Here is a 25,174-nt window from a genome sequence, read left to right as displayed (position 1 = left end):
GTCATAATGGACTTTTGGTTCCATGAGCTTTTGTACTACCAACAACAGCCAACAACGTTCTCCTTGGTTCCATGGTGTCACAGTGGACCCTTGGTTTTATGGGGACTCACAATTTCAGAAGGGTCTCCTTGGTGCCCTGAGGCCCTACAGAGCCCCTTGATTCAGTGAGGCCTCAAAGTGTCAGAATGGCCTCCAGGATTCCATGAGGCCCAGCAATGTCACAATGGACCTTTGGTTCCATGTGTTCCAGCACTGTTCCATGAATCCTTAGTTCTATGGGGTCCTGTAATGTCACAATGGCCTCCTCGGTTCCATGATGCCCCAGAGTGTCCCAATGGTATCCTTGGTTCCATTGGACCCTTCATCCCATGGAGACCCACAAGGATCACTCTAGTCCCCTTGATTCCATGAGGCCCTGCCATGCTATATTTGCCCCTTGGTTCCAGTGGGTCCCAAAGTGTCAGAACAGTCTCCATTGCTCCATGAGGCCCCCAAAGTCACTGTGCTCCCCTTGGTTCCACAGGGTCCCACAGTGGAACAATGGACTCTTGGTTCCATGACGTTCCTCAGTCACAATGGTCTCCTTGGATCCACAGGGTCACAGTGGCCCCTTGGCTCCATGTGGCCACGCTGTGTCACAATGGCTTATGGTTCCATGAGGCCATAGAGTTTAACAATGGACCCTTGGTTCCTTGAGGCCTTGCTGTGTCACAATGGACTTCTGGTTCCATGAGTTTTCATGCTGCCAACAGCAGTCTCCTTGGTTCTGCAGTGCCACCATGGAACCTTTGTCCCATGAGGTTCCGCCGTTGAACACGGTCACCTTGGTTCCATGAGGTTCTGCAGTGTCACAATGGACCCATAGTTCTACGAGGCCTTGCTGTGTCACAATGGCCCCTTGGTTCTAAGAGGTTTCTTAGAGTCACAAGGGTCTCCTTGGATCTGCAGTATCACAATGGGCCATTAGCTCAATATGGCCCCAATGTGCCAGAATGGATTTTGGTTCCATGGGGTTCTGCTGTGTCACAATGGACCATGTGCTCAGTGAGTTTGCTCAGTGTTACCGCTGACTCCTTGGTTCTGTGAGGCCCCGCCATCACCAAATACCTAAAATATCAGAATAAGACTCCTTAACACTAATTTCCTGTTTAAGAGGGTATCATTTATTCAGGCCTGAGGTCTAGCGAGGGATAACTCCTAACCCTGTGTGGACATGTAATTCTACCAGTGTCACTAAATGTGTATTAAAATTTACCCATTACCATAAAACCCACCCTAAATTCCCAGTTTAAGATTTTCTTTTTTCTATCACTGCGTTCTTGAGCCAAATGTCTTTTTCTTGTCTTCCAACCACCCTAGCTGGGAAAGCAGCCCCTGAATGCCATGTTCCTGTACTAAATGTTCATAGGCACAGTAAAAATTGGATTAACCCTTTTGAAATAAGCTTTTGGTATTGAATCGATTTAACCCTTTTGGTATCAAGGCCAAGGCTTTGTGTGGGCAGGCAGAGGCAGGCAGGAGGCAGAGCTGTCATCAAATGAAGGGCCCACCCAGGTGGGGCAGCCGGGGGATGCCGACAGCCTGCAGGGACAGAGGCGCCGGGCAGGGACACCATGGGACAGCCTGGGCTGCACAGGGCACAGGGATGGGCAGCAGCTGCAAGACAGCCCTGACAGAGCCAACATGGGCAGCACTTTGGCCATGGCTGCTGGGTCAGGGCCTGAGGCCAGAAGGGGACAAGTGACCCTTGCAGGCCTGGGGCCTCATTGTCTCCTTGTGCCTGCTCAGCAGCCTGGCAGGGGCCGCCCCATGCTCCTGCCCTTGGCATTGCACATCCCCACATGCCAGTGCCCATCCCGGGAAGAGCCCTGAAAAATGAGGGAAGGACAGTATCCGCCTTGGCAGGGGCTGGGGCTCAGGCCTTGGCCCTTTGCATTCCTCAAACACATCCAGGTTTGCTCAACACCAGAGAAACCTTTCCCTTGCTTGTCCCCAGCTGTCATCACTGCCTCCAGTATTCTGCTCTGACTGGAACCTGGGGACACTATCACGTTAGGTCTGACCACTGGGAGCATGAGTCCCATCAGTGGGACCCATAAAAAGTTAAAAAAACTTTGGACTTTGAATCTGATTTTGAGTTCTTGAGAAGTTCTTTGAGCACACTCAGAGAGACTGAGTCTGATGCAAAGAGCACCCAAGCCCCAGAGGCTCATTAAAGTCCCTGTGCTGTGTCTGTGCTGCTGAGCTGGGCCGGGCTCCTGGCCCAGAGGCAGCTCCTGGCAAGGGCAGCGCTGCAGAGAGAGAGCTCTGGCCAGGAGCAGCTCCTGTGCACAGCCCAGCAGGGCTGGGGCACTGTCAGGGCCCCTCAGGGACACCAGTAGGGCACAGACAGAGTTCACAGGGGCTCAGCACTGGCAGGGGCTGTGGGATGTCCCAGAGGCGGCCGTGTCACAGCAGCACCTCTGTGGCTGTGTCATAGAGGCACAGAGCAGCTGTGATGTCAGCAAGGGGCTGTGTGACAGCACAGAGCGGGCTGTGAGATCATGCCATGCCTGTATGACATCATAGAGGAGGCCGTGAGGTCAAAGTTTGTGCTGTGACATTACAGAGCAGGCAGTGTGACATCACAGAGAGGGTGTGTGACATCATAGAGGGGGTTCTGACATCACAGAGCTGGCTGTGATGTCATAGAGTAGGGTATGAGGCCATAGAGCAAATTCTGCCATCATAGAGTGTGGAACTGGGGCATCAGAGAGTGGGTTGTGACATCACTAGGTGACTGAGTAAAATCCTAGAGCAGGTGGTGACATCACAGTACAGATTGTGAAATCATAGGGTGACTTTGTGACTTCACAGAGATTTCTGTGACATCACAGATTGATGTGTGACATCACAGGGGCTGTGTGAGGTCACTGGGGAGGTCACTCTGCCCCGGCCCCCCAGAGCAGTCCAACCCTGCTTGTGCACAACGGGGTCCCCTGTCCCCCCGGGTCCCCCCGCCCCCGGTGCCACAGCCTCCCCCAGAGGATGTTCCAGGAGATCGACCCCGGAGCCTGACACAGGGATGGGGGCCGGGGCCCTGGGGGTGGGACAGGGGGACAGGGATCCCGTGGAAGCGTCCCCGTGTCCCCCAGGGCCAGAGCCTGGGCCAGGGCTCCTTCGCCCTCTTACGAATGAGGCCTTGAGAGCGCTGAAATAATCCCTGACAAGGGATCAGCAAAAACCAGATTGAATATTAATGGACAGGAGCACAAAGTTCCTTGGCAAAAGTCTCTCTGCTCCTGACTGGACACTTCAGGCACACCAAGGAAACAAAGCAACAACAAAACCAAACCAAATCCAGGCAACCAAACCAGAAATGAACCGAGAACTGTCCGTGTGTGTGCGTGTGGGTGTGTGTGAGTGTGTGTGTGGGTGTGGGTGTGGGTGTGGGTGTGTGTGTGTGTGACACAAGGACAGTGAGGGCAAGGATAAAAGGAATATGGCCTAAAGCTTAACAGGGCTCAAACTTAGGAGCACTGAACTTACACCTTAACCTTAACAGATACGTTCAACTTCACAATGTAGCATAAGAACAGCACTAAATTATTACAGCGACCTGATAAGGTCTTCAGATGAGAGAAGTGGACGAGAATCTTAGTTCATGATCAGAAGGCTGGATTTATTGATATATGATATATAATACCTTATAACTATACTAAAAGGAATAAGGAGAGAAGTTGCAGAGGCTGCTAAGCTAAGAATAGAATAGAAAAGAATGAATAACAAAGTTCTGTGTCCAGCAGAAAGCAAGGACAAACCATCCTGTAAGTGGTCAGCAAATCCAAACACTCACACAAGCCCAATCACAGATGCACCTGTTGCATTCTACACCAGCTGATAACAATTGTTTACATTCTTCTTCTGGGGCCCCAGCTTCCCAGAAGATGAGCAAATCCCAAAGAAAGGATTTCTATGGAAAAATGTCTGTGACACTAAATAGTACTTACCTTAACTTATAACGTATGACTTTGCAATTTAACAGAGGAATAACATTTAACAATAGTTACCTTAAATTAAACATAACAACTTTGCAAAAGAAAAACTCCTAACAGCATTTAGCTCCACTTAGACCTAGTGACTTAAACTTATCTACACATCTGACTGACTCACTTATCCAAGGCACTCAAACCCTTCAGAGAGCAGCATTCCTGCCACATTTTCCCAGCACAGGCACTCCTGTGTGCACACAGACACAAAGAGTCAGTGCAAGGCACCTGTGAGCAATTCCCCTGAGGGCAGGCAATGCTCCCTGAGGATCCTTTGGCATCTCCCCAGCAAAGGGCAAAGGGCTGTGCCTGGAGGAGTGGGGGGATTGGCCCAGGCTCTGTCGTTGTTCCCAGCTGGGAGAGGCCCCACTCAGAGGGAGTTGCTGGCCCAGGAGAGCTCCAAGGGCTCCTTTTGGAGCGCTGTTTGCAGGGCCCCAAGAGAGGGGCTTCAGTCCCAGCAGTGGTTCATCCTGGCCACACTTGGCACCAACAGCTTTCTTTGGCACTGTGAGAACAGGGATGTTGTGCCACTGAGGGAACAAAAACAGTTCCCAGCCTGCTGCTGCAGAAACCAGGAGCTGGTTGGGCAGCAGCAGTGCCTGGAGCAGACAGTGTTTGTGATGAGCTGCAGAGGAGCTGAGCCCAGGGGCTGCTGGCTAAGGCCGAGGCCCAGGGAGCATTTCTCAGCTGGAAAGGCGAGCTGAGAAGGGGAGGGGGGAATGCAGCAGCACAGGGCCCATGGAACCAAACAACCATTGTGACACTGTGGGGTCCTGTGAGACCAAGGGACCAGTGTGACACTGTGGGGCCCTGTGAGATCAAGGGACCATTGTGACACTGTGGGGTCTTGTGAGACCAAGGGACCATTTTGACACTGTGGGGCCTCATAGAACCATGGAGAGCACTGTGACATTGCTGGGCCTCATGGAACCAAGGGGACTGTACTGACATTGTGTGGCTCCCTGGAGTGTAGGGATAATTATGTCACTGAGAGGCCCCATCAAACCAAGGGTCCATTGTGACACTGCAGGGCTGCATGGAACCAAAGGTCCATTGTGACGTTGCAGGGCTTGATGTCATCAGAGGTCCATTGTGACACTGGGAACCAAATGAGACCGTTGTGACACTGCAGGGATGCATGGAACCAAGGATCCAGGGTGACACAGAGGGACCTCGTGTCATCAATGGTCCATTATGACACTGTGGAGCCAAAGGAGACCATTGTGTGGAGAGCATTATTAATAATTGGTTAGCTGAGAAAGGCCACACTGACATAATGCCGCTGGTTAAACTGAAGGAGAAAAGTCAGCAGTCAGCAAGCTAAAAGGAAGAGTCAGCAGCGACCTTGCTGCAACATGAGGATAGGGAGTTGAGATTAGCCCTGAATACATCCTAAGAATATGTAGAAAGTATCAAAAGTAGAACCATAGGAATGTAGAAGTAGGCGTAGGTGCTGATATGCAAGCTGACCAATCCTGAGCTCAACTTTTGCAATATGTATGAAGCTCATTATTAACTGTATTTAACCCGCCGTACTGATCAATAAAATCGAGCCTGTGATGATCAAAATGATGTCCTGGTTCCCTTCCGTCGACAAATGGTGGAGAATGCGGGCATAACCGAATCTCTGCCCTTTTTCTCGGATTAAAAGAAAAAGGGATTACGCCACGGTCCGGAAGTTGGGTTTGGGTCCCAGCAGCCGGGACGGTGCCGGAATTTGAAGCACCCTTAAGGTTCACAACGGTGACTTAAGCCAATACGTGTCGCAGGAGCCTGGAGAGCTGCAACAGCGCGCGCTGATTAATAGGTATGGATAGGCAAGCGGCATATGATTTATTTACCGCCTATTTAGAGCGGCGTGGGATAAAAGGGATAGATTTAAAAAAGGAGTTACCAGGGTTATTAGCTTATGGCCATGCTAAGGGTATCTTTTCTAATCCTCATACAGTTCATGAGTTATCAGAGTGGAGAAAGTTTGGGGAAATATTGTGGGATACAGTACTAGATGATGATAAGTCAGCAAAGAAATTCGGGAAGTTATGGCGGGTGGTGTATAACACGTTACTTCAGCAGGTCTCTGAGAGAAAGGCAGCAGAAAGGGCAACAGAAGCTCATAAGAGGAATATAGGGTATGGTCGTGAAGATGATCCCCTGGCACCCTCTGTAACTAAGGTACTTATGCCTAAGAGTCCCCAGCAAAGTGGTGTGGAGGATTTCTCTATAGGCGCAGTGGAACCGTCTGCACCTTTCCTGTCAGAGGGGGAGGGCGAGTCGGATGGTGGGGGGAGGGACAAGCCAGCTTCGCCTCCGCCGCCAGCCTTGCCTCCGCCGCTACCCCTCAGTGAGCCGGCTCCGGTTACAGCTTCGGTGGGGGAGGGGCCCATTTCCCCGCCCGAGGCGGCTCCAGCGGGGGGGCTGGTTCCCCCTCGCAGGCTGGCTCCGCGTGAGTCGGCTCCGGTTTCATTGTCAGCTCCAGCGGGGGAGGGGGGGCTCCCGCTTCCCCCGCACGAGCCAGCCTCTGCTTCACTGCCCCCCCCGCGCGAAAACTCGGTGTCCGCACCGAAGCGCCAGCAGCATAGCACCCTTAAAGGGCCAGATCCCATCCCAGGGGCACACCGTGATCCATGGGGGGAGATGGCTAAACAGAGGAGGGAAGCTTGGGCTGCTTTGGCGAAAGAAGTAATGCAAATGGGGGATGGTGAGGCGGTGGAAATAGCTTCTAGTCTTGCATGTCCAGTTACATACACACCACAGTATGATGCACAGGGGAACCTTACGCATAATATAGCAGAATATACTCCCTTAGATTGGAAGCTGTTAACTCAGCTACGTTCTACGGTTAGTCAGTTTGGAGTAAAAAGTGAACCTGTTAAGCAAATGTTAGATTATCTTTTTAATACTCAGGTTTTATGTCCTAATGATTTAAGAGGAATAGTTCGGTTGATATTTACTCAGCATCAGCAGTTATTATTTAATGCCCATTGGCACGCGTTGGTAAATGAATCGGTTGCTGTACAACGAGCCCAGGGAGACCCATTACATGGGGTGACAGTAGAGGAGCTGATGGGCTTAGGGGCATATTTACGTACAGAGGCACAGATGATATCGGGAGCTGATAAACTTAGAGAGTCTGTGAGGTTGGTGCGTGCTGCAATAGATATGGTTAAAGAGCCAGGAGGGTTACCAGCTTATATGGGTATTAAGCAAGGAAGGGAAAAATCATTTGGAAATTTTATAGATAGAGCAGCTACTGCTATAGATCGGGCTGGTGTTGCAGGGCGCTATTGAAGCAGGTGTGCTTTGCAAAATAGCAATCCAGCAACCCAGAGAGTGTTAGCTACTTTAGGGGCAAATTGGACTATTGAGGAAGCATTAGAGCGAATGGCATTAATGCCAACAGCTTCACAGGCATTTATAGCAGAAGCCTTAAAGGAATTAGGATTGGGGTTGCAAAAGCAAGCAGAGTCCACCCAAAATCAGGTGCTAGCTGCTCTTGCTCCTCTCCGAAATGGCTCTCTGGCATTCACTCAAGGGGGCTCGAAGCCATTCCTCAAGTGTTACCGATGCGGCAACGAAGGACATACACGCCGAACGTGCCGAGCAACTGGGGTATGGTGTCAACACTGTCGATCCAGCTCCCACAACACTACGGCTTGTAGGCGCCGGTCGGGAAACCATTTGCAGAGCGCGAATCATGGGGGCCGCGCCCAGACACAAGTTGCCGCCGTGACATCGGAGACACCAGCAGCTGCCGTGACATCGCTGCCACCTCCTGTCTGCAACCCGCAACAACCGGGAGCCTCGGCTTGGACTTATCAGCAGCAGTAGACGTCACACTAATGACGAACCGGCCTGAGAGGATACCCACTGGAATAAAGGGTCCTCTTATACTAAATGGACAAACATGTGGAGCATTATTGCTGGGACGTTCCTCTATAACTATGTTGGGATTATTTGTTTTGCCTGGTGTTATCGATGCGGACTTTACAGGGGAAATACAAATTATGGCTTACACCCTTTATCCTCCGATTAAAATTACAAAAGGACAACGCATTGCACAATTGGTACCACTGTCACAAATGACATCAGGAATACAATCGTTTACTGGGCAAGCACGGGATGAAAAAGGTTTTGGCTCTACCGGTGTTACACTTTTAACTGTGGATTTACAAAATAGGCCAAAACAAAAGGTTGAAATTACCTATGGGCATCAAAGCATAACCCTTTATGGATTATTGGATACAGGAGCAGATACTAGCATCATTTCTCCAGAAGCCTGGCCACAACATTGGCCTCTATTTCCTTCATCAAACATGCTCACAGGAGTAGGAGGATTTACATTGGCAAGCAGGTCGCCGTCTTTGTCTGTGTGCATTGAGAATCAACAAATATCTGCTGTGTTTTCAATTGTTCAACTGCCTCCTACAGTTTCCTGTTTAATTGGAAGGGACATTTTAACACAATTGGGAGTGGTGTTAACTAATCAGCACCCTTTGGGGTAATTGCCATTGCTTGGACTTTCCCCATTCCACTCACCTGGAAAACGGATACACCGGTGATGGTTAAGCAATGGCCATTAAAAGGGGAGAGTCTTATGCATGCCCATGAATTGGTACAGGAACAATATACAAAGGGACACCTGCGACTGTCCACAAGCCCTTGGAATACACCTATTTTTGTAATCAAAAAGAAATCAGGGAAATATCGTTTGATACATGATTTGAGGGCTGTAAATGACCAAATGGAACCAATGGGGGCCTTACAGCCTGGTCTTCCAAATCCAGCTATGATTCCAGAACACTGGCCACTTTTAATTATTGACCTAAAGGATTGTTTTTTCACTATTGGCCTGCATCCTGATGACATGAAGAGATTTGCTTTTACTTTACCAGCAATAAATCGTGGGGAACCAGATAAAAGATTTGAATGGACATCTCTTCCGCAGGGCATGCGCAACTCTCCCACTTTATGTCAGCTTTATGTTGATGCAGCATTACAGCCACTACGTCGTAAATGGCCAGCAACTATAATATATCATTACATGGACGATATTTTGTTTGCACAGCAACAGCCATTCTCCTCTTTACAGATTAACACCATTAAAAATACTCTTGCTGCATATTCACTTGTTATTGCTGCAGAGAAAATTCAGACTACAAAGCCCTGGAAATATTTGGGATGGACTTTGACGGATCAAATAGTGATACCACAAAAATTGGAATTACAAGTGGACATTAAAACTCTACATGATGCACAGAAGTTGCTGGGAGACTTACAGTGGCTGAAGCCTATTGTGGGAGTACCAAATCACTTATTAGAAGCCCTACGACCTTTGTTAAAAGGTGTGGACCCTACTACTCCTGTACACCTGACAAAGGAGCATCATCTTGCCTTGCAGCAAATTAGTAACTGTGTACAGCAAGGGTATGTGTCTCGTCGACAACTCGACCACCCCATTGACCTTACTATTTGGAATAGCCCTTGCCACTTGCTTGGTGCTCTCTCTCAGTTGCAAAAGAAAACGGGGGAGATACGGGTGTTGGAATGGTTATCACCACCACTACAGCATAAGAAAACAATATCTTCAAAAATTGAACAATTGGCTGCATTAATCAAAAAGGGGCGTCTCAGAATTCTTGAAGTGGATGGTAGAGAACCTGCTACTATTAGATTACCTATGGAAAAAGAAACCTTGGACTGGTATTTGATAAATTCAAAGAATTTACAAGAAGCATTATTGATGTCACCTGCTAAAGTAGAGACTAGTAAATTAGTGCCTAGAGTTTTGCAATGGATGACAGAATGGAACTGGATTACTCGACCTTTGAGAGAAGAAAACCCCATAGAAGGAGCTATTACAGTTTTTACAGATGCAGGAAAGAAATCAAGGCGTGCTGCTGTCACCTGGCAAGAAAAAGGACAATGGAAGCATCAACTCCTCACAGCAGACCCTGCAGATAGCTTACAAACTTTGGAATTGTTAGCAGTAGTATGGGCGGTGTCCAACTTACAGGAGCCTTTAAATGTGGTCACAGACTCTATGTATGTTGCAGGAGTAGTCAAACGAATAGAGGAAGCAGCAATTAAGGAAGTGAACAATAAACGATTGTATGAGTTACTGATACAGTTAAGGAAGGCTTTACGAGAAAGAAAGGCAGCATATTCTGTGATTCATATCAGGAGCCATAAGTGGTCTGAAGGTTTAGGAGAAGGGAATGAACGTGCAGATAAATTGGTTACCCTACCCATTGATAATTCTTGTCCTATTGACAAGCACACATTGGCCAGAGAAGCACATAGTAGATATCATCAAAATGCAAGAGGTTTGGCAAAACACTTTGAGCTGAGTTTGTCAGAAGCTAAGGCCATTGTCAGAGCATGTCCAACATGTAGTTATCATAATGGTGGGATAGGTCTAGGCATCGGGGTTAATCCTCGAGGTTTAAAAATAAATGAGATATGGCAAATGGATGTTACACACGTAGCTAGATTCGGTAAAGTCAAGCATGTGCACGTCACCATAGACACATATAGTCATTACATATGGGCTACGGCTCAGGCAGGACAGAAAGCTATACAGGTTATCAGACATCTGTTAAGTTGTTTCGCTGTTATGGGAGTTCCAAAGAGTATCAAAACAGATAATGGTCGAGGTTATGTAAGTGCTAGGGTCCGGAAATTTTTGAATCAGTGGTCTGTTAAGCACGTGACAGGTATTCCACACTCTTCTACTGGACAGGCAATAGTGGAAAGAGCAAACGGTACCCTTAAGCAGTATATTGAAAAACATCAAGATTTGACAGATCCACAAGCATGTTTGGCTAAGGTTTTGTATGTGATTAATCATTTATGCATTTTTGGGGAAGATGATACCCCCCCTGCAATTAAACATCATCCGAGGTCAGGTCAGGAAAATACTAAGGAAGCAGAGGTCTGGGTTAAGTATAAGAACCCAAGTACAGGATTATGGGAAAAACCTGCAAAGGTATTATATTGGGGTCGGGGGTATCTTTGTGTTTCCTCACCTACAGGGCCTTTGTGGGTGCCTGCTAAGTGGACTAAACCTGTTTTTGATGCAGCCTCTGGTGGATCGCCTTACGGAGGAGGACAAGGAGCGACTGGGGAAGAAACTGCTTCTAGTCCTACAACCACTACTGTTTCAATTGAAGGGGTACTCGGAAGCGGTGGACAGAGCACTGACACGTCACTATCGGACGGCCCAGGAGTTGATTGGTTTCATTGACTCATTATCAACTTTTCACTTAACAGATCCAGCGAAACTACATTGCCTTGACTGTCACAATCCACATTGTGCTGCCTGGATAGCTCTACGTTGTGGGGGTTGTAAAAGAACTTTTTGGATAGAACAATCATTATTACGGGATTTGTGGTGTTATACTTGTGAACACGAGCACACGTGGGGTAAAAGCTGGCAAGATAAATTAAGGAGACAAACGGGGCAAAACGCATATATAGCTTTAAATCTTTATGAGTCTCCTGAACAGAAGGTTCTTGCTTATTATCGATGGGAAATACAATGTATTGTAAATAGAATTAAGGTTCAAAGTAAATCACGTATAGTTTCTATAAGGTGTAGGAAATTAGTGCCTTTAACACAGCATTCAGTTGTAGGACCCTTCCAAGGGGATCCTGATAGAGCATTAGATTGCTGCGTTGATAAGTTGCAAAAATTAAGTTTGAAAGTGGCAGGACCAGTGAAATTAGGAGCAGCAAGATTGAAGACAGATAAGAAAAAGAAGGCAAAAAGGGGAACGGTCTCATTTGAATAGGGGTATCAGTGATTGCTAATTAATTTTCTATGATTAGAACAATTTTACTGTTGTGGGACTCTCGGGAGGATATAGTTGTTGAGGAGGATAACGAACAAGAACTACGATTACGAAATAAGATACACCTTGTGTTAAAGAAAGACCTTGAGCTGTTAGCCTCATATAGTAAAAAGGCTGAAGAGGCTTTGCGATCACCACCATTGAATTGGTTGCTTTGGGTTGAAGATACACAATTTTATACTGGTCCTTACTTACATTCGCTTCCTTGTTATGTTTGCAAAAAGGATAAAGATAAATGCTATGCATGGGTAGCTTTGCATTGTGCAGATTGTAATCAGATTTATTGGTATTCACAGAAGTCATTGGGATATTTATGGTGTACATCTTGTTTTGGAAAGTGGATTCGAAATCATATCTGGGTTAGAGCTCTTGAACAAAGTACTGGCCTGCCAGGACGGACAGGATTACAGCTCTTTGAGAGTGCAGAACAAGTGGTTATAGCATATCTTAGGTGGAAGTTACAGGAAAACCTTAGAATATTTGAAATTACTAAAGCCTCACGCATCATAGCAGCTCGCTGCAAAGCTGATTTGCCTTCAAACTTACCTCGTGCTATACTTGTGAGCAAGGATGCTGATTTAGAATTAGATCAGTGTATTCAAAAATTGACTCAGCCTTACAATAGACAATCTAGCAAACCAGGGAAAAGACAGTGAAGAAAGAAAAAACAATGTAAGCAGAGGGAAGAAAAGAAAAAACAAAGTAAGCAGAAAGAAAAATGAGGTTTGTTTTTGTAATACTGCTCAATGCTGTAGCAAGTGAAGCAGTAGGAGTAACACACTTTAGTCAACCAAGGGAAAATTTATGGGTAACGCTTGCTAATCAAACTAACCAATCATCACTTTGTCTTAGTCTTGGAGGAGTCACTAACCCATTTCGAACATGCCTGGTGGGACTTCCGGTGTGGTCTCCTGGAGAATTTTGCAGTTTGATAAACAATCAAACCTTATGTATGTCTAACATGTCAAACATCACATTGCCAGTGCAACAGGGGTATACTGCAGGTCAGAGTGATGGCTATCGTCAATGCTTACTAATCCAATCACTTAACACCTCTTTGCATTCTCCTCCTGAAGAATTGGATCTTTTTGGAAGTACAAATGCCAGCATATCTAACACTACAGCTGGTGGATGGTTTAGCTTCAAACTTTCGGGTGCTCAGAATTTAAACCAACCTAAAGAAACATGGGCCACCCTAGATTCATCCCTGAATGTGAGTGAATTCTCTCCACAGCATTACAGTCAATGTAACGGCACAAATATCACAGCACCAATGAAATTACCCACAGGAATATTTTTGATTTGTGGAGACAGGGCATGGAATGGTATACCAGCTAAACCACAAGGTGGACCCTGTTTTTTGGGAAAATTGTCACTGTTTCATCCTAATGTGTCCTTGCTAATGCAGCTGAGTCAAAATTCAAACAGGAGAAAACGTAGCATACATGACTTAGACTGCAGCAAGATAGGAGATCCACGATTTTGGGGCACATTCAAGCAGGTGGTAGTTTCAACTATCTTACCAGGAGGATCTGCCAATAAAGCCATGAATTTAGCAAAACAATTAGGATGCTGGGCAAAGAATGAGCTGAACAAGACATCACAAATTCTAGACATGCTAACTGCAGATGTGCAAAGTGTTAACCATGCTGTTTTGCAAAATAGAGCTGCTGTAGATTTTTTGCTCTTAGCACAAGGGCATGGATGTGAAGAGTTCGAGGGAATGTGTTGCATGAATCTGTCTGATCATTCAGTGTCCATTCACACTAAGATAAAAGAGTTACAACAGGGACTTCACAAACTTAAGGAAGAAGACGGTTTAGGAATTGACGAATGGCTTAAAGGCCTGGGACTCGGACCGTGGCTGAGGAACCTTGTGATCTATGCTATAGGATTGCTGGGTGTAATTTTACTGTTTTTGCTTATCTTGCCTTGTATCTTTAACTGTATCCAAAACATGGTCAGCCGTACAATAGCAAAAACATGGCAAACTAATCTCCTTGCACAAGAAGAAAACGGGGGAAATGTGGAGAGCATTATTAATAATTGGTTAGCTGAGAAAGGCCACACTGACATAATGCCGCTGGTTAAACTGAAGGAGAAAAGTCAGCAGTCAGCAAGCTAAAAGGAAGAGTCAGCAGCGACCTTGCTGCAACATGAGGATAGGGAGTTGAGATTAGCCCTGAATACATCCTAAGAATATGTAGAAAGTATCAAAAGTAGAACCATAGGAATGTAGAAGTAGGCGTAGGTGCTGATATGCAAGCTGACCAATCCTGAGCTCAACTTTTGCAATATGTATGAAGCTCATTATTAACTGTATTTAACCCGCCGTACTGATCAATAAAATCGAGCCTGTGATGATCAAAATGATGTCCTGGTTCCCTTCCGTCGACACCATTGTGACACTGCAAACCCCCAGGGTCCAAAGGTCCATTGTGACATTGCAGGGCTCATGGAAGAGAGGAGTCATGTGACATTGTGGGGCCTAGGGAACCAGGGAGACCATTGTCACACTGTAAGTCCTCATGGAATCAGTGGGACCATTATGACACTGTGAGGCTTTCTGGAACCTACGGGTCACTGTGACCCTGCTGGACCCCATTGAACCAAGAGTCCATTGTGACACTGCTGGGCCCCATAGACCCAAGGCACCATTCTGGCACTGTGGGGCCCCACAAAACCAAGGGAACACAGAACAGGTCTGGCTGGTTTGGCCTCCCAGGGGCCATCTGACTGGTCCAGCTGACCCTGGCATGTTGAAGATCTCTTCTCATCTGCTGCTGAAGCACGGGGCTCCGTGCTTTCCTTCCTATGGAAAAGAATTCTCCTTCTCCTCCAGGAACCCATGGTCAGATTTGGGATTTCTCCCCCAAATTTCCTTATATCCAAGGATTGTTCCCATAGGAATATTGCCGGTACAAATCTGGCTGCAGTGGTTTCACAAGGGTCGCTTCCCATCTGTCCCCAAAAGATTGGGGAAATCTCTGCACTTTCCTTCCTATGGGAAGGAGCTGTCCTGCTTCTCCAGGAACCCATGGCTGAGACTGGGGTTCCATCTCCAAAATTTCCTAAAAAAAAGACTGCTCCCAGAAAAAATCTGTCATTCCTGACATGTCTGGCTGGCCTTGGCCCAGTGAGGCTCTGACCTCCCTTGCAAATATCGGGGTCTGTGCTTTCCTTTCTATAGAAAAGAACTGTCCTTCCCCTCGAGGTGCCCATGGAGAGAATTGGAACTTCACCTCCATCATTGCCTGTTGTGAAAAACTGGACGAGATTGTTGGCTCAAAACTTTTCATGTGTGGGGGAGGAAGGGGCAGGTCCAGGCTGGCCGTGCCCTGGAACCCCAAACCTTCCCTTCCCTGCAACCCCAGCACTGCCCTGCCCTGTGACCCCAATCCCCCCAGAGCCTCTATCCCAGCCCAGCAGTGTCTGCCAGTCCCTGGCACAGCACAGGCAATGCTCCACAGCCACCTCTGCAGCCCCCAGCCCAGCTCCTGAGAGACCAAATGAGCCCAATTCCCACCTGGGGGAAGGGCCCAGGAAGACCAAGGGTTATTGAAGGCTGACCACAAGGCAAGCACACATCTTCACCCTGCCTCCTCTTGGAATTTCCATCTGAACAGTGCTGGAGTCCAGGAGTTGGTAGCTCTGTGCATGCTTCTCTAAATCTTTCTAATTCCCTCTCCCTGCACATTTTTATTAACTTAAAATTGAACAGGTTTAGAGTTTGGAAAGTTGAATGGGTCAAGTTAATGCTCAAAGAGGTGTTTTCTGTTGATTATATGTAATATTAAAGCTTTCACAAAAATTTCTTTGATTTTCCAGGTTGCCAGTAAAGGCTGTTTTGTTGTTTTGAGTGCCTGAGAACCTCTTGATGGCATTTCTCCACTGCATCCAACTCAGAGCACATAAATAATTGAATTTCCTTTTAAATATCTCATTAAGAGACTTGTCTGGGAGATGGGAGTCAGGGCTTGTCTGTCCTGCTTGGCACAGCCCAGGCAGAGCTTTCCCAGCCACATTCCACACTCCATTTCCCAGCTGGAGCCCCTGGTGCCTCTGAGTTGTGCTGCCCCAGCCCCAGGGATACTCTCCTTGTCTGCCCATTTCCCCATGGTCTCTGGGCAGGGATGGCCTCACTGAGGGCTGCTGACATCCTCAGCACCTTGGAGGCTGCTGCTGAATTTTCCTGCTCCAGGGGCTTGTTCAGCCTTCATCTCTTCAGTGCAGGAATTCAGTGTCTCAGGGCTCATTAACATTGAGAACACCTTAAAAACCCAAGCCTCTGGGAATAATTTGATTTTAATTTTCAAATCTTTTGAGGTGAATTAGATAAAATTCAGTAGTGTATTCAAATTGAATAGATTCTATTTAAAAAGACAGTGAGAAAAGATTTCTTAGGTCAACGGTAGGGGTTTTTTCCCTGTCAATGTATTGATACGAGCAAATTCCAGTTGACACTGAATCCAAGTACCTCCTCATGCAGTTGGAATAGATATGAAAATCAAGACCCTTCATGGCTGACTCTGTCCCTACCCCCACCCCACCATTTCCCCCATCCAAGCCCTGGCACTCAGAGCAGCCTTGTGCAAATCTGAGCTCCCTCCAGCCCAGGTTGCACCTGCAGCTTTCAGCTCCTGGGCTCCAACGCCTACCTGCTTTCCTTGGAGAAGGAGCTGCCTGAGACACAGAGGGATGTTCATTTCTTGTCAGCCAACAAACCCCTGGGAAATAAGGTGTTCTGGAATTCAATGCCCTCCGCATCCCACACCAGCCCTGCATTTCCTTCCTGCAGCCTTGGTCTCCAGCAGAGCCATGGAGGCTCTTTGGGCTCTGGACGGTTGCTGCAGCCCCCAAGGGCAGCTGAGCTCTGCCTTTGGCACAGTCAGGCCTGGCCAGTGCAGGCCATGCTCAGCAATTGCTTGTGTGTGCCTGGCCTTGCTGTCAGCCCCGGCAGCGGCTGCGTGACCCCTTGGTGGCCCTGTGCTGGCACAGACACGGTGGCCCAGGCCCTCTGCAGGCCCAGCCCAGGCCAGGAGCATTGTGGCTGGGAACAGCCCCTGTGCCATGGTGCCCACAGCAGCCTTGGGGCTCTGTTCCCCATGGCCTCCCTGCTGGGCAGCCTCTGCCAGCTCCTGCAGAGCCCCTGGCACCTGTGGGGCAGCACAGACACCCCTGCCCTGGGCTCTGCCGACCTCTGGGCCAGCACAGAGGCAGCCAGGGCTGGCCATGGCCGGGAACAGGCCCTGAGACCTGCAGGAGGATGGAGCTGGGCCACAGCTAAACTCAGCCCAGGCCAAAGCTGGGCTCAGCAGGCACAGCTGCCAAGGGCTGAGCACAGACACTGGCACTGACAAATGTCCTGGGCCCCCTCCCTGCTCTGTCCATGCCACCAAGGGCACAGAGCAGCCTCCTCTCTGGGCCACTTGCCTGTTTGCAATGCCTTGCACAGGCGCTGGCCCTGCCCCACAAGGCCTGGCTTCAGTCCTGCCCCTGCATGCTCAGTCAGGCTGAGATGGACACTGATGGTTTCTGGGCCAGGCTCTTGGAGCCCGGCCCAGCTCCCTGCAAGCTCTGCCAGCTGCCCTGAGCTCTGGGCAGCACCAAGGGCCTCTCCCCAGCTCAGTCCAGCCGGCTCTGGCCCCACAGCTCTGCTCAGACCAGGCTGCTCTGGGCACTGCCCCACGGCCTCAGCCCCTGGCAAGGGCACAGCAGCAGCTGTAGCTGCCACAGAACTCAGCCCCAGCCATGGGGGAAGGTGCTTGGCCAAGGCCAAAGGAGGCACCCTGGCTGCCCTGCTTCCCTCTGCCTGAGGTGCTGAGAGCTCTGCAGCCCCTACTGCCATCCCATTTTCCCAGGGCAGCACAAGAGCCCCAGCCACGGGGCCCTCAAGTGCTGCTCCTGCTCCAGGCCCAGGCCCCATACCAAAGCTGGGGCAGCCACAAAGCTGTGCCCATTTCTGTTCATTGCTGCTCTGATGGGGATGGATCCTCAGCCACTTGGAGTTTGCTGTTGAATTTTACTCCTGTAGAGGCCTCTTCTTTCTTGAGCTCTTCAGTTCAGGAATTTAGTCACAAAGGCTCATAAATATTTATGCAAAACTCTTGAAAAATAAAAGTCCCAGGGAATAATTTAAGTTTTCAATTCTTCTGTGGTTAATTAGATAGATTTCAGAAGTGTATTGAAAGTGAATATACTTTGTTGAAAAAAATGCAGAGATAACTGGTTTTTTCCTGTCTAGTGTTCATTTCGTGAATATAAATTGGTATCAGCTATGTCCAGTTAGTTTTGATCTCTAGCACCTTCTAATGCAGTCTGAATAGATACGAAAATCAAGATTCTTCATGGCTGACCATCAATAACACTTTGCCCTCACTCTCTCCCCACCATTTCCCTTATCCAAGCCCTAGCACTCCTATAAATCAGGAAGCGTGTGGCTGGGAGGACCAGGACAGTGAGCTTCCCTCTGTTCTTGGCATTGGTTAGGGAGCACAGTGTTAGGTCACAGGCTGCCCAGGGAGGTGGGTGAGTCACCAACCCTGGAAGTGTTTAAGGAAAGACTGGATGTGGCACTGAGGGCCATGATCTGGGTGACAAGGTGGTGTTGGGTCCCAGGTTGGACTTGATGCTCTCCAAGGTTTTTTGCAGCCTGGTTGATTCTCTGATGATTGTGACAGTGCAGGGCCCTGGGGAAGCAAGAGACCATTGTGACACTGCAGGGCCTGGTGGCACTAAGCAGACCATGGTGACACTGTGTAGGACACAGCAGCACAGAGCCAAGGGGCCATTGTGACACTGTGGAACCAAGAAGAGTATTGCTGTGTGTTGTTTGTGAGGTGCTCAGGACAAGGTGAGAGACGAGAATCTGATTCCATGTTCTCAGAAAAGCTGATTCATATTATATTATATTATATTATATTATATTATATTATATTATATTATATTATATTATATTATGTTATGTTATGTTATGTTATGTTATGTTATGTTATGTTATGTTATGTTATGTTATGTTATGTTATGTTATGTTATGTTATATTATATTATATTATATTATATTATATTATATTATATTATATTATATTATATTATATTATATTATATTATATTATATTATATTATATTATATTATATTATATTATATTATATTATATTATGCTTTTCAAAAACTGTGCCTTAGAAAAAGAAGAATAGAGACATAAGGCTTACCAAGAATGATAATGAAAACTCACTACTGACTCCTCAGAGTCCAATACAGCTGATGGTTATTGGTCATTAAGTTAATTCACAAGTTTGGATAAACAATCTCCAGACCACATTCCAGAGAAGCAAAACACGGAGAAGCTGAAACTCCTCATCTTCCCAGGAGAAGAAATCCTGGCGAAGGGAATTTTCAGAAAATATCCCATTGACATTGCTACACTGACAGACTTCATGGAACCAAGGATCCATTGCAACAATGCAGGGCCTCTGGGGACCAAGGGGCATTGTGACACTGCAGGGGCCCAAGGATCCAAGGGACTTTGTGACATAAAAGGTCCCATGGAACCAAAGGGACATTGTAACACTGGGAGGCCACATGGAACCGTGGTGACACCAAGTTGGCTGGGAGTATGCATCTGCTGGAGGGTTGGAGGGCTCTGCACAGGGCCCTGGACAGGCTGGATCCAGGGCCCAAATCCAATAAGGTGAGGTTTAACAAGACCAAGTGCTGGGTCCTGCACTTTAGCGACAACAACCCTTGCAGCACTACAGGCTGGGGACAGAGTGGCTGGAACACAGCCAGGCAAAAAGGGACCTGCAGGGACTGAGGGAGAGCAGTCTGGACATGAGCCAGCAGTGTGCCCAATGAAGGCCAATGGCTCCTGGCCTGGATCAGGAAAGGTGTGGCCAGCAGGGATTCTTCCCTTTTGCTTGACACTGGTCGGGCAGCACCTGGAGTGCTGTGTCCAGTTCTGGGCTCCCAAATTAGAAAGGACATGGAGGGGCCTGGAGCATGACCAGAGAAGGGCAACAAGGCTGGGGAGGGGTCTAGAGCACAAGAGCTATGAGGAGTGGCTGAGAGAGCTGAGGTTGTTTTTCCTGGAGAAGAGGAGGCTCAGGGGAGACAAGGCGGTGTCAGGGCAAAGTTTGGACTTGATGATCTCCATGGCCTGTTCCACCCTTGCTGATTCTGGGATTCTCTGAAACTGCCCTTGGAGCAGTTGCAGGATGAGCCCTGGGCCTCCTCTTCAGAAGCTCCAGCAGCCCAGGTCGCTCAGCTTCTCCTCCCAGCCCCAAAGCCCATCCTGTCAGTCCTGCAGAGCCTCTGCAGCTCCTCCTCACTGCCCAGAACAGGGAGCCCCGGAGCCAGACACAGCAGCCCAAATGTGCCCCCCTGGCCTGGGGTGCCTCTGGCAAGGGAGCAGCACGAGGCACTGCGGGAGCCTGCAGACAATTCCTGCAGCACTTGCAGGATGATCCTGCTCCCCAAGGGACGTTCCCATGGGGCCAAGTAAGGAACTGCAATGGGGAGTGGGGCCAGAGAGGAAAGGGCAAACAGGGATGGGCTGTTTGCAGGAGAGGGAACAGGGGTGGACAATGGGAAGAAATGTGTACCACGGAAGAGTTAACAAATCAAAGGTGAAGCAAAGGAAATTCTCAGGGCAGTTTGGGCGTGGCTGCCAGGCAGCCCTGGCTCTGAGCAACAGCGTCTGCAGTGGCACAGGCAACTCCCAGCTCATGGGAACAAACTTTCTGGCTGAGTGCAGAGGCCAGGACAAAGCTGAGTGGTTTCCCTGCCATCCCCCAGCCCTTGCTGGCCCCAGGGGCTGATGGCATTTGTTCTCCCTCAGGTTCATATCCTCACACCAACAGCATGGGGGTGCTCCTGCCTGCTGTGTGCAATGCAAACAGGGGCTCCTGAGCCAGTGCTGCCATGTCTGTGCCTGCAAGGATGGGGCACCTGTGTGAGCTAGGGGGAGAGGCCAGGGATGCAGAGGGGGGATGTTGTTGGCAGCTCCATCAGGACGCTCTGGGACGCTGCCCTGGGCTGTGCAGCGTACTGGGGATGGATCAGCCCCTGCTCTGCTGCTCCTTCCCATCTGCCCCAGGGCTCTTGCAGAGCACCAGCTATGCTCTTTCACCCCAGCCTGCCCACGGCCAGCCTAGGGCTGCTCACAGGGCTTTTCTGTGCTGAGCATTGGCCTGGCTGTGTTCTTGAGATAGCCTGGACAAGGAGCCTGGAGCCCCCAGGGCCTGGCCTGAGGCGTCAGTGCTGCCCCAGCAGTGCCCATGGCCTGTCCCTGCTGCAGCCCCGGCACTGCCACCCCCAGGACTGTGCCTGGCCCTGAGAGCACTCAGGCCCTGCAGCAACACCAGGGCCACCAGGGCAGTGGGGCAGGGCCACGGCAGCAGCACTGGCAACACCAAGTGCTGCTGCTGCTGGGCACAGCTGCTGGGCCAGCACTGATCTGCCCCAGCTCTGCACACAGACATTGCTGCTGCAGCTCCAGAGAAGGCAACAAAACGGCATCTCTGCAGAATACTTTGCTGGGAGATCCTTTCCTTCCTTTAATGCCACCACGGGACCAGCCCCTTATTAACAAAGTCTGTGGCCATAGGGAAGGTAGAGACAAACAAAATCAGAAATGCTACAATGACATTTCTTTGTGGATAACATGAACAACATGAACAGGGGACAAATGACTCCACAATGAAACCAAAAAGAAGTATCATAGATGATTTTTATTGGAAGTGATTTGAAGAAATTGTCAGCAGTTTAATGTTCCTGAAAGCATCCAGTCATCAGTCTCCTCACTGCAGCCTTGAGCTCCTGGTTCCTCAGGCTGTAGATGAGGGGGTTAAGGGCTGGAGGCACCACTGAGTACAGAACTGTCACTGCCACATCCAGGGATGGGGAGGAGATGGAGGCTGGCTTCAGATAGGAAAACATTGCAGTGCTGAGGAACAAAAAGACCACAGCCAGGTGAGGGAGGCATGTGGAAAAGGCTTTGTGCCGTCCCTGCTCAGAGAGGATCCTCAGCACAGCCCTGAAGATCTGCACATAGGAGAAAACAATGAACACAAAACACCCAAGTCCTAAACAGGCACTAACAGCAAGAAGCCCCAGTTCCCTGAGATAGGACTTGGAGCAGGAGAGCTTGAGGATCTGAGGAATTTCACAGAAGAACTGGCCCAGGTTATTGCCATGGCACAGGGGCAGGGAAAATGTATTGGCTGTGTGCATCAGTGAATAGAGAAAGCCACTGGCCCAGGCAGCTGCTGCCATGTGGGCACAAGCTCTGCTTCCCAGGAGGGTCTCATAGTGCAGGGGTTTGCAGATGGACACGTAGCGGTCATAGCACATGATGGTCAGGAAAAAATACTCTGTATTTGCGCAGAAAACAAAAAAAAAGAGCTGTGCAACACATCCTTTGTAGGAGATGGTCCTGGTGTCCCAGAGGGAATTGTGCATGGCTTTGGGGACAGTGGTGCAGATGGAGCCCAGGTCAGTGAGGGCCAGGTTGAGCAGGAAGAAGAACATGGGCGTGTGCAGGTGGTGTCCGCAGGCTACGGCGCTGATGATGAGGCCGTTGCCCAGGAGGGCAGCCAGGGAGATGCCCAGCAAGATGCAGAAGTGCAGGAGCTGCAGCTGCTGCGTGTCTGCCAATGCCAGCAGGAGGAAGTGCCTGATGGAGCTGCTGTTGGACATTTACTGCAGTTGGACTTGGGACCTAATAATGGAGAAAGGACAGTGAAGATTTAAAGGAGATAGCTGCAAGGAAAAACAAAGCCATTTCCCATATACCATCCTCTGTAACATACATGGACATTCTTTTATATTTAAGAGTTCTGAAGTTTCCTTTTTAACCTCCCCCATGTCTCTCCTGATATTCTTGGATAGCAGAAACCCTCATCATTTCTGCTGCCCTCTGGTAGAACAGAGTGAGTTCCCTGAGGCAAGAGGACAAGTGGAGACTGAAGGGAGATGGTCTGTCACTTCATTCTGTTTAGAATTTCTCTGGGCTTTGACTTTTCTCAAACGGAGGATGTTCACACTCCCATGTTTCTTTTAAAAACACCCAGGTACAGATGAGAGCAGATAGATCCACCACAGCCCAGTTCCACATTTGTAGCCAACGACTCACATTGCTCATTTCACCAACCCAGCAGCATTTTCAGTGTCACAACACCTCTGCCTTTCCCCATCAATCTTATAACTCAGAGATGCTCTAGGACAGGTTTGCACCCTGGATTGAAGCTCCCAGCTTGGACTGAAATCTCAGGGACACTTCCAAGTGTCCTTATAATGGCATTGGATTGAGGGAGATGCAGCTCCTTCCCTGGCTGCATGACAGCATTGCCCAGAGCAGGGCACTGGGGACAGCGTCACCCTGAGCCAGCTGTGCCCCCTGCCAGAGCCCCCAGGGCCGGGCAGCTGCTCCCAGCCCTGTGCTCTGCAGAGGGAACTGGGCCCGGGGCTGCAGAGCTGCCCCACGGCTCTGCTGCAGCTCTGCCTGCACAGGAGGGGCTGCACGCCTTGGAGCCCGGGTCCTGAGGGCAGAGGCTTGGCTGAGGGCACAGGAGGGAGGGAGCTTGTTCAGAGGGAGGGGCTGCACTGGTGGGAATCCTTTGGGCATCTCTCAACTTGCCCTGTCACAGCATTGCTGGGTTTTTTTTTCCTCTCCTTGCCTGCTCTTCTCTCTGCTTCCTGCAGACTTCCCTCCTGGAGATTTTTCCCTGTGCCTGATCCCTCCCTGCCAGCACTCAAAGACCCCAAATCTCTGTGCACTCTCCTTGGCCCTACAGAACCCTGCCTGTTTGCAGGACCCTAGATGGGGGCAGGTTCTGTTTGCAGCATGGAGAAAGGACAGCTCAGACTAAGCCTGATGGCTCCAACAAAGGTGATGCTGGTGCTGTCCATGGGCAGAGTGGCTGAAAGTACATTAGGGATCTCCTGTGAACCTATTGATCACTAAAAGTAACAGTTTGGATGTCTCAGGCACTTGTCAAAATTCAAAATAAATATTTCATAATCAGGCTTTAATATTTATCCCCCCTCCCTGCCATTCTCCAATAGTACAAAAATGAACATAAAGTCTAAGGAAATTTCCACATCTTAATAAATGTCCTTGTCTTATAAATATTCCATGACTGATCAGAAATCTTCAGCATGTCAGAGCTTCGTGAGCATTTCACCTCCCCTGCACTGGAAATACTCAGAGTTGTACTCACAGAGTCTGCAGGCATTGGGATGTTGCAGCTTTAGGAGATGGCTCCAGGAGCTGCAGCTGCATTGTCCTGCAGCCAGAGGTTCCTGTGCCAAGGGCTGGCAGTGATTCTGCCCCATGCACTTCTCAGCACCTTCCCAGCCCTGACTGTTTGAAGCTCTCTGTGCCTCTGTGCTGTGCCCAGGGTGGCTGCAGGCAGTACTGGGCTGGCAGAAGAGCTGCTCATCAAGAGAAATGTGCTTTTGAAGCTCTTCTTGGTTACCAGGAGCTGCATCTGTGCCAGGAGCCCAGCCCAGCTCAGCAGCACTGACACAGCACCAGGACTTTAATGAGCCTCTGGGGCTTTGTGCTGAGGCCCTGAACATCAGTCCCTGAGAGGGAGCTAAAGAAAGCTCCCTCCCAGAACTCCAAGTCAGAATCCATCTCCAAAGTTTCTTGGACTTTTAATGGGTCCCACTGAGGGACACGACTGAGAAAATGTCCCCAGGAAAAGCAGAGAACTGCAGACAGTGATGACAGGTGGGGACAAAGAGGAGCCCTGGGGCACAGCAGGGTCTGTGCCACCAAGGGCTGTGAGGAGACACCTTGTCCTGAGGTACTGGGGCCTCCTGGAACAGCCCCAGCCAGGCTGGGCACTATCAGCCCCTTGTCCTGCCCTCAGCACCTCCACCAGCCCACATCCCAGTGGCCTCAAGGATCTGCTGGAAGGAGTCCCTGGGGAGCCTTGCTCAGCAATGGCCCTGGGGGCTCCTTAATGCTCCCTGCAGGGACTGCAGGTTTTTCAAAGGACTTTGGGTTTGGCTTTTGCCTTGGAGTCTCTGAGAAGTTTGTGAAATCCTAGTCTTCAATAATCTGCTGTAATTAGTCCCTGGAGAGGCTCTGTCAGTAACAACACTCAGTGGGGCTCATTAATGCTTCAGGGTGCTTCAGTTATTTTCAAGTACTTGGTGTTTTCCTTTGGATACAGACTCTATGAGAAACATTGTGCAGTCACAACCTCCAATTATCTCCTTTAATTAGTCCCTTATCAGTAAGACACCCAGTGGGCCTTTAATGCTTCAAGGTACTTCAGTTATTTTTA

At 49.1% G+C, this 25,174-nt stretch overlaps 1 protein-coding gene across 1 annotated transcript; it reads right to left on the bottom strand.

Annotated features, from left to right (window-relative positions):
- Positions 1-18,287: 18,287 nt before the first annotated feature.
- Positions 18,288-22,307, bottom strand: LOC134434349 (olfactory receptor 14J1-like; the record flags this gene model as incomplete). Its single annotated transcript, XM_063183018.1, has 2 exons — positions 18,288-18,296; positions 21,681-22,307. Coding segments are annotated over 2 exons (636 nt in total), but the record flags the coding sequence as incomplete, so codon positions are not given.
- Positions 22,308-25,174: the final 2,867 nt, after the last annotated feature.

Source organism: Melospiza melodia, unplaced genomic scaffold (genome assembly GCF_035770615.1).
Source record: "Melospiza melodia melodia isolate bMelMel2 unplaced genomic scaffold, bMelMel2.pri scaffold_35, whole genome shotgun sequence".
In the NCBI taxonomy this organism is placed as follows: domain Eukaryota; kingdom Metazoa; phylum Chordata; class Aves; order Passeriformes; family Passerellidae; genus Melospiza; species Melospiza melodia.
The sequence above is the reverse complement of the archived record's forward strand: the minus strand, read 5'-3'. Positions and strand labels throughout refer to the sequence as shown.